The sequence below is a fragment of the Lissotriton helveticus genome, chromosome 1_1 (genome assembly GCF_964261635.1).
Source record: "Lissotriton helveticus chromosome 1_1, aLisHel1.1, whole genome shotgun sequence".
NCBI lineage: Eukaryota > Metazoa > Chordata > Amphibia > Caudata > Salamandridae > Lissotriton > Lissotriton helveticus.
Window position 1 is genome coordinate 752781070 of NC_136057.1, and position 17051 is coordinate 752798120.

General features: G+C 41.1%; 1 protein-coding gene across 1 annotated transcript in view; it reads left to right on the forward strand.

Moving 5' to 3' along the window:
• The window catches only part of ZCRB1 (zinc finger CCHC-type and RNA binding motif containing 1), a 162304-nt gene extending 156378 nt beyond the window's left edge, over positions 1–5926 (forward strand). The window contains exon 9 of the mRNA XM_078674292.1: positions 5477–5926. Coding sequence (XP_078530418.1) covers positions 5477–5608 — 132 coding nt within the window. The 3' untranslated portion in view covers positions 5609–5926. The remainder of the gene's footprint in view (positions 1–5476) is intronic.
• Positions 5927–17051: the final 11125 nt, after the last annotated feature.

A 17051-nucleotide genomic window follows, 5' to 3' on the forward strand; every position in this document is an offset into this window, starting at 1 on the left:
TTGAGTAACGGAGAGATTGCTCCTAAAAATGCATGCAATTCCCCCGCCCATCTTGCCAGGAGACCTGTCCAGCCTAATGATGTGATAGTTGGGGGGGACTAGTATGTCCATAATCGGGGTAGAGGCTTCAGTGAGCCACGTTTCTGTTAGAATGGCTAAGTCCAGATCCCTTTCTGAGACGAGATCCGCGATGTCGGAGGAATGTCTCTGGGCCGATCTGCAGTTTAATAGGATGCATTTGAGTTTGGGAGAGAGAAGGGTGGACGAGCTTTCTAGTGTGAGGGGAACTTTTCTGAGGTTGTTAGGGACGGAGCCTCTGTTGTTGAGTGTTGGGAGCCTTAGAGGGTTTGTAAGAATTGTGGGTATGGGGATGTGTGAGTTGGAAAAGTCTTTTACCGGACCTGGGCCATAAGAGCGCAGGAGAGAGCATAGGTCGCGGTCCGACAAGGGGTTGAGAACACGACGGGGGCGGCGGGAATTATTGCGAACGGGGATAGTAGTCCATTGATGGTGTCGTCGAGGGCGAGGGTATGTAGGGAGGGTGCGTCGTTTGTAGGGTAGTGGGATGGTGGGAGGTAGACTGGGCTGTGAGGAGAGAAGGTCTTTGATTGCGTGGATGTCTTTTTTGATTTGTAAGATTTCCTCTTTGACTTGTTGGAGGGTGGATAAAGTTAGGTCAGGAGGGTCATTGGGGAGGGCGTTGGTGGAGAGAGCCGTTGGTGAGTGGTTGAGTAGTGTGCTGGGGAGCAGGCAGGGTATCGGGGGGGGGTATACTAGCGTTGTTGAGGGGTTCCGCGGTGCTACTGAGTGGGATGGTATTCACGGTGTGACCGTGTTTGTGGGCGAGGGGTGTGGGTGATGTAGGGGAGACAGGCGGTGGGTGGGAATCATAGGTAGTGACTTCAGTGGGAGACGGTGCCGGTGAGTAGAAGAGTGAGTGAAGGCTGAGGACAGTGGGGGAGACCGGAGGGTAGTGAGGGCTGAGAATAGGAGGTGGGAGAGCGGGGGATGCTAAGGTAAGGGAGGAGGTATGTTCAGTATCTTTTGTTGGGAGGGAGATAGAGTTGTGAGTGGGAGTGGGGAGGGAGCAGGGAAGGGAGAGGTGTCTGCCGCGGGGGGGATGGGTGGATAAACTCCGAGTGATGGTGTGTGCAGATGTAGGCGTGTTGTGAGTGGGAGTTGTTGTGTCAGGTGTGAGAGACTCGTGGGTGGGAGTAGGGAGGGAGATGGGGAGGGAGAGGTGTCTGTCGTGGGGGGGATGGGAGGGGGGGGTGGATAAACTTTGGGCGGTGGCTTGTTCAGATGGTGGTGTGTTGTGGGCGGGGGATGTTCTGTCCGGGGGGGGAGGGATGGAGGGGGTATGGGTGGGGATAAGAAGGGTCATGTTAGAGGGGCTGCTAGTATGTGCGGTGGCGTTATTTGTGACTGTCCATGGGGAGTGGTGGGCGTTAGCAGCAGGTGGGCCATTTACTGGGGTGTTAGGGGTAGAAGTGTAGTAGGTGGTGGCTGCGACGTCAGGGGTGGAAGTGCTGGCGGAGTTCTGAGTGGGGGTCCACAGCTTGGAGAGGTGCTCTTTGAACTTGGGGAACAGGTTGTCTAGTAGTTCCAGATTCTTGTCCGTGGATTGGATTAGGACAATCCCGGTATTGTATATAGTAATGGTAGACCTGCCAGGGAAGAGGTGGGAAGGTGTGATGGTGAGAGTTAGGCCATGAGCTGTTTTCCTGGTGGTGGAGACTGTGAGCAGGGATAGGAAAGTTTTTCTCCATTGGGCTCTGCGTGAGGTGTGGAAGATAATGTCAGTGTTCAGGGCTCCATTGCCCGGTGAGAAGTAAGTGTCGGCAAAGGGTGTTTCAGGGTGCGCCCTCAAGAAGTTGTGTTTAAAACGTTTAGTGGCATTTTTGGAGAGAGGAGTGGAGGGGTAGTTAATTCTAAACGTGTGCTTGCCGTTAAGCTCCATTTTAGAGAGGCTGTGGTGTTAGGAGTAGGAGATAGGCCGATAGTACAAGCTGTCAGCCGCTAGTTACAGGGCCAAGGAAGACACTAGTGAGTGTCGCTAGTGATAGCCTATAATATAAATAATATATTGGAATAAAAATAAAATACCTATGCAGGTAGTAAAATACCTGAATCGAAAGTGACAGTAGTGAGTAGTCAAAAATATGTGAGGTACATGTGTCAGTAACAAAATACAATTGCAAACAAAAGTCAAATGCAGAAAGGGTATTCACATTCTGTGCATTACAAATGATCAAGATAAGATAAAGCTAGGAGTGTAATACTGCAATAATAGGCAGACAATCTTTGTCCCAGAGACAAGCTTTGTCCCAGAGACAGGAAACCAGTTTGTGTGAGGGGGAAGGCCAGGACCTTAGTGCTTCAGTTTCAAAAGGAGCCTGAATGTGCTGCACTCTCTGTACTCTCATCAGCTCAGTAGGCTTCGGTTTGTGAGTGACACTACATTCTTGTTTGTGGAGTCTCTGAAGGGGCAAGCTGAGACTACAGTCACACTCCTAAGGCAAGTGAAGGGTTAAAGAGTAAGACTCCAATGACTCCTGTAATACTGTTCAGGACCCAGAGAGGAGTCCGTTGTAAGCAGGAATTTGTTCTTGGTTATAGAATACTTACATTCAGCAACTATTGTCTGATTTGCATCGTTCAGGTTCGTCGTGGTTTTCATTATCGTAGAGAGGGGTTGCATTTGTTCCAATAGAGGGTGGTTGTGTCAACCAATGTTTTTTCCAGTGCCATGCCAGATAATGTTGAAAGTCGCTGCATAATATCCTTTAATTATTTTTTGTTTTTATGTTCAGTGAGATTTTGACTTCAAATTAGAATTGTAATGTTGCTGTCTACTCAAGAAGGCCCCACTTCAGTGAGACATGCCCTCTAAAAATGACTATTTTATGAATACAACTTTTCACATCGGGCTGTATTTTTTATAATTTGCCAGCTACTGTGATCACTTGATTGGCATTAATAGCGTGATGAAGGAGCAGCCAGTCCACTGGCCATGAAATCTTGTCTCTCTTGATAAAGGTACATTTTTCTCCAGCTTTGAAAGGTGCTCATAGAAGCACATGTGCTGTCCTTCAAGTGAGGCAGATGGGGATGATAAGAATGCTGATTTAAATGAGTTTGTTTTCGTGTAGTTGTGAGATAACTCCGTTGGATTACACACCAGCTGCAGAGTTATGTACCCTTTGGCTCTCTGGTTTGTGTTATGTGAGGTATTTTGCTGTCTGGCTGTCCATATTGTACACATTCGGAGCATTGCTGCCAGCTAAGGGAGAGTCGACATGTTTCCTTATTCAATGCATTCAGATAACTGTATTTAAAATGGGATATACAGTACTACAAGGACGAGAATGCACAGAAAAACGAAACTGGATAAACTGTGTGCACCTTACACGATAGAACACAGCTGCTTCGCATCTCTTTACTTTAAGTAACAAATACACTAAATCAGTAGCTGGCCAGATCGCCATCTCCAAAAGGCTATTAATCCTATCTGCAATCTGATTGGAAAGAAACTGGTTAGGAGCTGCATAGGGGAAGATAACGTTTCTATGAGAGAAACATTAAGCCAGTCAGACCCAAGCAGAAGTTGTAGATTATATCACTAATAAACGTATTACTTTGATTTGAACTGACATAATGGCTCCTATATAAATCTCACCACTAGTGATTACTTCACAAGAACCAGCCACGTGGGAATAATCGTCTCACATAAAGGCACCCACACCTCTTGGAAGGGTACGAGAGCATTGGACCCTTACATTGTATTTCTGTCCCATCTTGGTTTGTGACTGCCCCAAAATGTTGCAGGCGCTCTGCCATGTTTGTGTCATCAGTGGCAGTTGATTTACAACCTGGGCATCTGGTGGACAGGTGATTCACCTGGTCTTAAGATGTAGTCTCTTCATCACTGTGGTAATATTGTCAAACCTAGGATTGTGTAGAATATCTTTCAGTCATGCCAGAGTCGTGCCTAGATGCCATTATGTAGAGCATTGCTTTCATCCAGGTGTGAGAGGACCATGGGTTGCACTGTTCTTCTGTAATCACCTTTTGCAAAAGAGTGAACTTTTAACCATGCTGTTTTGGTTTTCCTGGTGATGTGTTCTTTGAATATGAGGTCTGTCAGGAGGGTGAATCTAACTGCTTTTGTATTTTCTGAAAGCTGCAGGGTAAATTGGTGTAGGTTAATGTCAGAGAGTATGGTTTGAACCTGTGGTTGCTTGCAGCTGTTGACAGGCCTGAAGAAGTAAGTCTTCATTGGGCGAGCGTTAGTTAAGTACTTGACATCCAATTCTGGATGAGTATGAGACAGGATTTGAGTCACTGTAGGTAGCTACATGCATCCCCTCAAATCCTGCCTAGTTGAGATACTTTGAGATGGAGTTATGGGTTGTAGGTGTTTTTGATACATTGTTGTCAGAGAATACGCAGGTTCATGTAGAGACTGAAGATAATGAGGAAGAGGAGGAAACACTGGGGTACTCTACAAATTGCCATAAACTTTTGGGGACTTGTAGTTACACTTTTTCTATATTGGCAACATAGGAGTTGACCCATTGCATGATTGTGTCAGAGCAGCCTATGCTTGGTAAATACTTTAGAGCAATTTGTGATGGTTGACTTTGTTGAAGACTGCAGGGAGGTCGAGCAGGATCAAAAAGCAGAGTTCTGTCACTGGAGGAGGTATTGTCAACTTCTTGAATAGTTGCTGTCACCTTGTTGTAGCGTGATCTGAACCCAGATTGGTTAATTGTGTAAAATGATGTTGCTAATCTGTGCCTGTAGATAGAGGATGCTTTTCAGTTGGATCTTCTATAGTGATAACCTCGAAATGTGTGGTTGTACTCATCCGTGTAGGATGATAGTAAATGGTCTTGATAATATTTGATCGAAGCTGATATTTGAGCATTAAATTGTGCTTTTTTTCAGAAAATACCAGAAATATGTTTGGGGAGGTATTTTGTTTTTTTACTAAAAGTAAAACATGGTATTTAGGGGCAGATTGTTGGTGATTCTTTTATTTTAACAAGTGATATTTCCTAACAAAAGAACTACGTTCCCAAAATATATTTAAAGCCTGTCCTGTAATTTAGATGATAATTCATGCAGATTTATTGCAGCTGTTATTACAAAATGTCCTTGGTAATCGAGTGCATTTACTTGCTGTTGTAGCAGTTGTATTTCTCGTGCAAAGAGCCATTCCTACAGCTATATTGATATCTTTTTATGACATTATCATAACTAAAAACAATTGCAGCCTCACATATGAACCCAAGTATTCAAATTGTGTTCATATGCCTTTGGGTTGGATAATTTCGCAGTCTTTTGCTATTTGGAATAAATATCAAAGGCAGAATCCTCCGAAATCATATAACCAGGAATCATTTAATTGTTGTTAAAATTGTTTGCTATTAAGTTTCACAATTAACACTCTTCTTATTCTATTGCATTAAAGCAAGCTCGAATTGACGAAGAGAGGCGAAGAGCAAAGCAATTGGCTGGAGAATCTTCAACTTCTGATGATTCAAAGCGACCACGAATAAAGAAAAGTGCATACTTCAGCGACGAAGAAGAGCTTAGTGACTAAATTAGATTCTTTATATCTTCAAGCCACAGGCGAGTTGAGACAGCATGGTGGCAGAGTTGCTTAAGAGACTTGTAATACAGTATTTAATCATCATATGTCCTCAAAGATGGATTTTTCAGAGAATACTGATAAAAAAGCAACGTAGACAAGTGCTGATTACTTCATTTTGTAATTTTAACTTTGACATGTTCATGTTGCATCCGATGAAGAAGCTTTGCTCCTCACCCACGTAAATTGGCAAAGCAACCCGGTAAACCACAAACTGAAATGTGTTACAAATGTGTATCATTTTTTTAATAAAGTAAGAGCCATGCTTGACAGGTGAACTTTCAGTCAAGTTTTTGTTTCTTTATAACTGTTTTGTAGTAATACAAGCAAAATATAGCATTATATTAATTAAGGGAAGTGTGAACTGTTTTTGTGCTGCAATGATCTATTTCAGCAGCAAGAGTTTCAAGATCACATGACCTTGCAACTGGACAGCTGTAATTCACATTATGGAACTTGGAATCCGCATTTCAAGCTCAATTCTTGATCTCATTTTTGGAACATAAGTTACCAGTGTATATTGATGTATTTATTACTTTCTCAGGAATTTCTTTGGAGCCTTTTTATGAGCTTTCGTCCTCGGGAGGAGGGTTTTTGAGTAATAAATTATCTGTTGGTGACCAAGTGTGTTTTTTGCTTCAAAATGTAATTTGTTTAAAATAGTGTAGTACATTTTCTGTGGCTTAATCTTCTTAAGATACAATACTGCTTCCCTTGATGAAATTTCAATGGATAAATGCCATTTTATTGCCCTGAATTTTGTCAAATCAGATTCCGATAATCTGGCAATAAGGGTATGATTTGTTGGTTAAAAAAAGGCAATTATTCTATAGCTTATTCACTGATTTTCCAAGTTCCTCCCCCACGTTTAGTGTCCTTGCCACTGTCTATCTGCCCCTCTTGATTGCAAAGTGACATTCTGCCCTGGGATGAAACGCCGACTATGAAGTCTAGAAGCCCTGCGGCTGCCTCAGAGAGACAGGGTTTACTGCATCTCCATTTCCCCGTTTTCCCCGTTTTCCTTTTAACCATGTGCAGATTATGCCAGCCAGGCCCCAGAAGCGGAGCCCGCACTGCAGTCACAAAATAGAACTACCCTGTTATTGTAATTTACAAAGCATTTTTGGGCAACATTAAGCAAAGAAATTGGTCGACATTAATATCTGTCTAGTTTTAATAACCACTCAGTTAGTAATACGAGAAGTTGCCTACCTAATGTAATTGAATACCTTAAAGAAGTGGCTAAACTTTGAAGTGAAATACTTAACAGTGATCATTACTAGGTCCTGCTGTTCTGTGTTTTTTTTTCCTTAGAGATGTATTTTATTTAGGGTGTTTGTAAAAATACAAATCTGGTTTTGAGAAGCAGGGTTGGTGCATTATAGTCAGTTTTGCAAGAGTGCATTTCAAATATAAACATTTTCTTATACACTTCCAGAAAGTGTAGCATAGAATGAAAACGTTTCAAACTGTAAATGTTTCACACAATATTAAGTGCCAGCTATAAATTGTTGACCATGAATTGAGGAATAAGGCTTTATGACCAGTTTATAGGTTATACATGAGTGGGGGCTAACACAAAGCAATGGTTTTAGTATGCACAATAGATACCTAAAGAGCATGTTTTGACTCCTGTTTAGGAAAGGAGCAACTCTTGAGTGAGATGTGGAAAGGAGTTTAAGAGTTTGATGGTTATGGGTGAAGTGAGTGATTTCAATAAAGTCATGAATAAACAGGTGCCTCCCAGAGATAAAAAGCTCACAAGGAGGCAAGACCTTGGTTCCACGTTTCCCTTTTTTCTGGTGCTGTAAATTATATATTGTGTACTGAGAAATATGCAAAAATCAAATGGTGTTTAATATTCGTTTATCCTAGTCCTGCGAATGGGATGACTGATATTGCTTTTCCCATTTTTAAGTCGAGCAGCAACGTGTAGTACACCTTCAAGGAGGACATGATATATTTGCTCAGGTCTGAAAGGAAGCATTTCTCATTTATGTAGGACAGTGTAAAGGTGTGTACGGTGGCCTGAGAATTGTTGTGAGTTCAGTACGGATGATCTCTAAATATCATCTTTCTTCCATTGAATAATTCAAAAACTGAGATTAGAGCTTTTGGGACTGAGTGGAGGCTCAGTCTGCTCTCACTTCACTTCTCTGAGATTCTTAACGACAAGGTCTCTCCTAGCAATAAACTAAAAAAGATGGTATTTTTGATGCAGTTAATGAAGCAGTGTGGGAAAAATACAGCATATATCCAGTGTTATTCTATCCACAACACGTCCGTCGCTGATCCTTGCACAGTGACTGAAAAAAGATCTGCCCTGGAATCATTACATCCTATTAGCATTTTTGACAGTCCATCCCTGTATTCTCATCCATAATATTACTCCAGATAGCCAACCATCCACAGGATGCTTCTGTGTAGCCAGACTATTTTCTCTTTCCTGACGGGATCCATAGCCACATACAGTGTTGAAAAGTTGACCGGTTTATTCTAAGACTGAATCTAAGTTTTACACGATTATGCATACACGACACTGTACATACATTTACATTTTACACCTTTTCACTGTGTACTGCGCCATCTGCACTACTACATTGATGATGTCATTTAGGATTTAAATGCATTGCATTGTGTGTAATTGCAAGTGTTTGGGCACGTAAATATTTTTTGTGTTTAATACATTGTCCAACCATAACTGGTAGACTTAAGCACAATTTGCATTTCAATGTAACTAAAATCCCGGTATTTGTATTGTATTGTGCTACATACCAAGCACAAAACCCCAGTGGTGGGAACTGATAGAAACTCAAGTTTTGACTACTGCAACAGCCCCTATGCTGGACTGCCAGGGGCTCATTAAATTAACTGCAGCAGTCAGATTAATTGCAGGCGTGGGAAGAAGATACCATATCTCAGGCCTATAGGTGTCTTCGTTCGCTTCCTGTGAAAGACTTGATCCGTCTCAAATTAAGCAGCTGGATTTACAAATCCATAAACTGTCTATGCCCTTAGTAACTGACTAGCCATATCCCTCTATACTTCCCAGCTAAAATGCTGAAAGCAAAGACAAAAAGCTGCTAGGCAAGTCTCTGGTCTAACTCGAATCAAAAGGACACCGAGCCTTTTCCTTCTTGGGCACCTTTCTCTGGCACTCCTCAACCCAGACCTTATAGTGTGTGCCCCACCTACCTTCAGAAATGTCCTGAAAGCCGCCTTCTTTTAAGGTAATGTTTAAAGACCAGGGCCAAGAGACTGTTATTGTAGAGAGCACTGTATAAATGTTATGAGCCTCGGGAAGTAGATTCAGTCGAAACAAGGCAGCTTTGTTTTTTTGGCATTGTGTCTTTCACAATGGGTCATGGATTCTTTTTTAAGATAACCAATTTTGCACTGGGGCAAAACCTTCAAATTGCTTATCATTGAACATAAAAGGTATTTTTAGTCCTGGATTGTCCATGGAGACGATTAATTCAAATGTGGGCACAGTTTGAGACAGTCTACTTCCATCCACAATTCAGTGAGAGCTAGGCAGGATTTGGTATTGCAGATATTGTTTCTGATATATCATTCTAACAGCAGATTCCTCACCTTGTGAATATTCCGCAAGCATCAGACTGGATCTGGCAAAACTGAAAGCTGTACTACTGTGCGCTGGTAGTTGGTGCGTGCAGCTCTGCACCAACTTTGTTGCAACATGAACAACTGAGCTATATATACGTGTCATCCATGCATGCTGTCACTTTCTTTCTTTTCACACCTTCAGACTAATCTGAAGCTCTACTACTTTTGTCTGTAAGATTTGTTTTGTCTTTCCATTTTTTTTCTCCAGATGTTACCAGTGTGCGAGGGGAATGTCCCCTCCTAAAAGAATACGGTTTAAACCTTGTAGGCACGGTTGAAAGCAATGTCTCTAACATATTTCTTTGGTGCTTGGGATCAAAACAAGACTCCAGAACCTGCAATCACTGCACACAGCTGAAACTGAAGGCCATTCAGGATTACAAAGCAAAGCTCTATGTCACAAAACAGACCCCACAGCAAGGCGAAACCTGTAGGTAGGCATATACATTTTTGCACACTTCTGGTTCTCTCTGGCATGCCTTCGGCCCCAAGGAGCTGCAGGTGCCTGCTGCAGGTGCCTCCTGTTGGACTCCTACTGGCGAGTTTGCCATCTTTGCCGTCTAAATGCCAGTGTTTGCACCGCAGTGATTTCTGGGGAATATTCACAAAGTTAGGAGTCTGCTGTTAAATAAAGTATCCACCAGAAAGAATGTTATTAAAGCGACATGACTTGTTCTTTAGATTGAGTCCTTTCTGTATAATTGTGTGTTATCCATGTACAGATAGATTGCAATTCCATTGTTTTGATGTGGAGTACAAAATTGTTCTATGTACAGGTTGAATAATATTGGTGACAGAATTGAGCCTTAGGGGCCCAAAACATATGACTTAGAATTGAGGATATCTAGAATTTCTATTTGTAGGAATCATTTTGAATTGCTGACAGAATATAGTATAAATAGTTTAGAACTGTTCTCTTTATCCCAAATACAGATCAAATGGGACAATGAGGCAGAGATTGCCATGATCATATACTTATAGTATCATCAAACTCTTGGGTCGCTGTGCTGCATTTGGGCTTGTAGATCAAATTCACAGAGGATATACATTTATCATAGAGTCTGAGGGCAACTCTTCCTTCAATTGTATTGGATGATGGCGTAGCAGTTAATTTATTCTGATTGATTAAACTGTATTTCTAATGACCATATGATTTCTTTATTGGGGTGAATCTCGGCATCTCTGACTGATGAATGTCAATCAATTTGGTTAGTAGTTTTGAAGTTTTTTTTTAATGTATCATTATTTTGGTAATACTCATAACCTGCCTTTTTCGAAGACATAAGTGAATTTTCAGTTCTAATTACGTCTGGAATCTTAGCTTATTCCCAAGAGAATGATGCTGTGCCTATTTCTAAATATGGTCTTGTAAATTTGATCCTCTAAATATCCAAACAAGTATCTGGAAAATAGCATTTGAAGAGTGGTTAACGTGTTAAACTACTCTAGGAACACACACTAATATAGACAACACATTCTAAAGCTTTGTCCTTTCCTAGATTTGACTGTATGCCTGTATCTGTTCAAATTAAGTTTGTCTGCTTAAATTTGTATTTAATGCCATCATAACCTTGCCTAGCTTTGTATTAGAAACTAAACATCACAATATATTAATTTAGTGTCATATTTAATTATGTTGCTTCCTATACTATTTTGCGATCCTCCTGATGTTGATCTCTCCCTGGACATTTTGTGATCTTAAGATAATTTTAGTGAGTTTAATATGGGCTAAGGGAGCTATAGAGCATCACTGCATAAGCTGAAACAAACGATGATAAGGGGAGGTAGGGGAGCACCTAAATTCTTCCACTACTACTTCGCGGCACAGCTCCAATGGATATAATATTGGCTGGCAGGATACCACTGGAGTGAGACAGAATTAAAGTGTTTCCAAATTCAGGATGCCGGCCTACACAGGGCCTTATTCCATGGGGTTTCATACTAAAGACCATGCCTCCCAACTGTTATGAACAGCCCAGATTTGCCTGAAATACAGCTTCCATTGTGCCATAAGACATTGCCCATACACTCCACTCAAGGGCATCCCGACTCAACAGAATACATGGATAACAACAGTCCTGGAGAAATGTGGATGTTTATACTCTAGGTGACCCTTTCTCCAATGAGACTTTACTGTCGTTTCAGGAACTGCAGACCCAGTATGGGTTTCATGGAGGCTCCTTCTTACTCTACAGCACAATCAATTGCACATTGCTCCAGCATTGGAATATCGTAGACCTAGAACCTTACATTAACAAACTCCTCCATATATTCCACACCATTTAGCATGTTTGCCACCTGGTAGCATGGCTATTCATGATCTTCCAATGACAACTGACAACAACAGTGTACTTCTGACCACAAGCTTCTATCCAAGAAGCCTAATAAAAGTCTTGCCATATATTCAAATGTTGAGAGAGAGAGACAGATGATCATGCAAAAACAAAAACTAAACATGAATGAAATTACAAAGTGGACGAAGGAAAAACAATCCGCAATGATTCTTTAAAAAACAAAGCGAAGAGATGAAAAAGAGAATAAATACAGTTTTAAGAAACTGTAATATTACTGTGTAGAAATCCAAACAAAGAGTGAAAAGTATTAGGAATCATGATGATAAATTGTATGACATTGGGAAACAAGAACCATTAGTTGTATACATGCGCAAAAGATATTTCAGAGATTTTGTTGTCAACGCTAAAAAACGAGTTGTCTCAAAGCACTTTCATTTTTCACCAAAAATGGTACATTTGCGTGTCTAAACTGCAGTAACTATTCAAATGTGATTCAAGGTCCTGAAATAGTGCATACACATAAACAATTGAAAGCAAATCATTACTACTATTTATCTTATTAAATGTCCCTTGTGGTGTTGCCTAAACAGGTCTAACTTCAAGAAAATTGAAGATCAGAATTTCAATACATAAATCTACCATAGATCTGTCAAAATGAGATCTAATGTAGCAAAACATTTTCTTCAAAATAAGTGTCAAAAGATGGTAATTGCGCTTTCAAATATTTCAAATTGTATCATTACCAAATCGGGATGGCAAAATTAGAACATTGCTGTTAAGAAAAGTGTGCAAATTGATTAAATTTTTACATATGGGACTCTTTTTGTTATTAATGGTAAGGTTGATTTTAGCTGCTTTTTATGAGGATAATATCAAGTTCATGTTTTAATGGTTTTGAATTTAGTGGGTTACCATGCACAAAAGGGAATCCACCGTGGACTATGAATGTATTCATCAAGTGCTATAGTTGTTAAAGAGCGCATATTGGAAATACATTTGACATCACTTCCAGTAAACATGCTGATAGGGGCTGTAAATACATTTTTGAGAATATTTGGCAGAACGTCTGGTGTGTTAACTACTACTGATGCCTAAAGGTTAGAGGTTTGAAAGAAATGGATGAATAAAAAGCATTTGCTAGGAATGCTGATCGGCATGTGGAGATTTGAATAGGAGATTGGAAGTACGATTCTCCTAGGATATAATGTATAGTATGAAATTGTTTTCAAATATTGATTAACCTGAAACATTTAGAGATTGATCATTGACAACCTATTGAACATTATTATTCTGAAGAAAGAATTTGGATTCTTTATGCAATGGAATTTGAATGTCAGTGGGATCATATAAATTTCCGAATAAATTAATAGAATGAATTTCCGCCCTTACTAGGGTTTGGAAATGTAACCCATTTGATGAATGCACATATAGGTAACAACAGAACACACCCCAGATACTGCCTAGTTTCATGTCGCTGTTACGGGGCTAAAATAAAACTATTCACAGTGTGTGAAATGTAGCTCTCCATCATGGGAATCTCTGTGGTATCCTTACATATATTTGTTTAAATAATGTAAAAAGCAGATCCTCATAGTCTGATTTTCAGGTGAAAGAGACTTCTACATCCCTGCAAAGACCTGGAACGAGCTCCCGATCAACATCAGACGCTACCCCACTCTGCACACCTTCAGGAAGATCCTCAAGACATGGCTCTTTGGCTGGCTCGGAGCTGCACCCCTCCCCACTCCCCTGCCTGGCCCCCTCCCCTCCAGCGCCTTCAGACCCTCACGGATGAGTAGCGCGCTTCACAATTCCCTGATTGATTGGTAAAGCATTTTAAGCATTTGAAACCTGTTTACAGTCTAAGTTGAAGTTAGCAATTCTATCTTGCATTTGTCTTCTATCTACCAATTAGTGACACCAGTTAATTGTGTAGTCTTCTCTTTTTATGTTTATGCCATTATTTTCTACAACTTTGTCTGTAGTCTTTCTTCTGTATCAATCCAGTTGTTATTTGACCGTAGCCACTAACTGTGAAGACTATTACAAATTAAGACGACATTTTGATTACAAAAAAACCACGTAAAATTGATGCATCATTAAGAACCCATTGGGTGTAATGCCTTCTTCAGGGCATTTAGCATCTGAAACCAAAGATTATTCATATCTTGACTTTGTTGAGTAAATGTCTTGCCATTTTAATTTTGGGTTGTTGCTTATTCGCTAATGGCTTTGCTCATCCATAATTTATACCGATATAAAAAAGTCCATAGGGCATCAGTTTGCATAGAAGCACCCTTATATATTAGACACTGTGAAACACTGATTTCAATTTTAATTCCTAAATATTGATAACGATCTACTTTACATTGAATCATGTACATACGATTTGCACAGGTTATACTAGAACGTTCCTGTTCTCTGTTTTCCTAATTTCTTGCAAGTTTTTACTCCTTTTGTATGCTACAATTGTTATTCCTTTGATTATTGTTTGTAGATTTTCATCTGGTTGAACAATCTTCATATATTTATAAAATATCCATTGTACATTCTTAAACTGTTGTAGTTTTTCATGTAAATCTATTTTTCATGAGGTGCTTTTTTCTTTATATTTTATTAATTGTTCTTCTGTTAACTTCTTTTGGTCTTTGAACAACCGTTTTTATACTATCTTCTCACCTTTCTGTACATTTTATTTTTTCTGTCAAATAAAGGTTTCTGATGTTATTCATTTCAATGAACTAGCTGTGTGTTGGGTGGGTGTTTATTGTCTCTTATTTGAAAATGTGTTGCAAAAAGTAGATTGTTTTCTTCAGTAATATATAAAAACTATTTTGTACTCAATGTGTTTGTATCTTCATCTGTCAATCATATATATATATATATATATATATATATATATATACATATGTGATGTGTGTGTGTGTGTGTGTATATATTACCTACTGGCGGTCGCCAGTAGGTAGTTACAGTTAGGACCTAGTTACCATAGGAAAATGGCAACATTCTATTCCCAATAACTTTGGCGCCGATTGACGAATCTTCGCAAAATTTTCAAAACAAGTTCTTTGTTGAGATCAGCTCCTATGTTGAAAGTTTTGGGGTGATTCGTCAAGGGGGCTGAGAATAAAGGGGGGTCCCAAAACGTGTTTTTCAATGTTAATTTCCATAGGAAACTTTAGACAAGGCTACAGGTCGAACGGGTGAACGGAATTACCCCAAAATTGGCAGGGAGAAGGGTCTTGGTCCAGAAAGCACGCTTTTGTTTATTTGGTGTAAATCCGTCAAGCAGTTTTTGAGAAATATCGAAATTTACAGATATCGACATTTGGGAATTCTGCCATCTGATTGGCTGAGGCGTTACGAGCACGAGCTTGCTGCTGATTGGCTGCGAGCGGTTGCAACTAAGAAGTGTTGGCCGCCGTTTTGTGATTCCGTTGAAGCGAGTAAGGGGAAAAAAGGGAGAAAAAAGTGGGAAAGAGGAGGATAGGAGCGCTGTGAAGCTTGTAGGGTGTGCTATAGAGGGAGGGTGAAGCGAAGTATTTACCCCTACTGGTGTGAAAGTGCTGTTTTACCCACTGTGAGATGGTGCTGAGGTGTGGTGCCGGTACATTCTGGGATGAAACCGTGCGCTTAAACTGTGAGCTGAATGTTGTAAACTGATGTGCTCTGGGCGCGGTAACATACTGGTCGAAGCAAAGTATTTACCCTTTCCGGTGTGAAAATGCTGTTTTGTGTAGAGTGAGATTGTGCAGAGGTGAAGTACCGCTAAACTCGGGGATGAAACCGTGCGCCTAAACTGTGAGTTGAGTGCTGTAAACTGATGTGCTCTGGGCGGTGTAGCTTATTTATTTATTGATTTATTTATTTTTATTTTAAAGGTTTTATATAGCGCTGGCTAGACCCGGAGGTATCAGAGCGCTTTACATGAGCATCAGATCATAGTTACAGGTTATATCGTTACAAAGGTTACACAGTTGTTAGAGCATGGCAACATAGTTACTTGTAAGGTCGAGATAAGACAATAAGCACAAATACGTAAGGGGAGAAGTAGGCAAGGTGAAAGAATCAGGGGAGGAGGGGTAGGAGCCGGGGAAGTAGACAGGTAATGAAGGCGGGAAAGAGAAGGGGATGGTGAAGGACACAATGGAAAGAGGAGGGGAAGGGCGACGGGGACACAAACCGGTAGACGAGTCAAAGCAACGTCCAAAGTCCAGTAAGCTGTCATCCCAGGTGGTATCACTTCTCGATCTCTGTTGCAGGAGGCTCCCTTTACGCAGTGGACTCTCTCAGAGGGGTCTCTAAGACCCCAAGGCCTACATAGTGGATCCTTCCCCATAATGGGGCGAGAGTGCTTTGCCAAGGGGTGCCATACCAAAGCTCAGCTGTGAGTGGCTCCCTTGGCGCAGTGGACTCTCTCAGCGGGTTTACTGAGACTCCAGAGTATAAATATTGGATCTTTCCCCAACAAGGGGAGAAGGAGTGCTTAGTCAAAGGGCACAAAGGACAGGGGCAGACTAGCAGGCAAGGTGAGAGATTCAGGGGAGAGGGGAACATATTTAATTAATGAGTTATTATATAGCGCTGGCTAGACCCGAAGGAAACAGAGCGCTTTACATGAGGAACAATAGTGTTGCAATTTTCATCAGGTAAAAGTTACATGAGTATCAAGAAAAGCATTTAAAGAACATAGGAGACAAGGTGAATGGCGCAAGGAAGAGTAAGGGGATAGGGTAAAGGGGTAGGAGGAAGATAGGACATAGAGACGAGGGGAAAATCTGCCCAAGGTCCGGCTGGGTAGGTGATGGCAGGAGGGGAGTCCACAACCCATCTCCTCTTTAGCTATATGGTAGCTCCACCAGGCATCAGCCAAATTGCTTGGTCTCTACAGTCTGGGGTAAGTTCCGCAGGTTCCAAGTCCTGATGTGTAAGCAGGTTAGGGGATAGGTTCAAGGTCTGGTCAATGTCCAATTGTTGTCCCAGGGAAGTAAAACAACATTGAGGGGACCACTATGGAAGCCATCTTGGGGTCAGGCAGGGGACTGTACTGTACATCTGGTGGCCATCCTAAGGTCAGGCTTCTGGCAGTTAGAGTCAATATCCAGGACAGTGGCTGCCAGAGAATAACAAATCCAGCGTGCACACACCATCACACGCACAAACATGCACAAGCACATACAAATGTGAGCACACACTCTCATATGCTCACATACGCACAAGCACACATAAAATCCCATGCTCTAGTACAAAAACACCCAAGTACATGCACATGCAAACACCATCACACGCACAGACATGCACAAGCACACACAAATGCGCTAACACTCTCATACACGCACAGACGCACACACACACAAGCCCACATACAGAAACTACTAAAAACACAAGCACACATACAATCACATGCTCCAGAACAAAAATACCCAAGGAAGTACGCAATGGTACATGTACACACACACCATCACACGCACAGA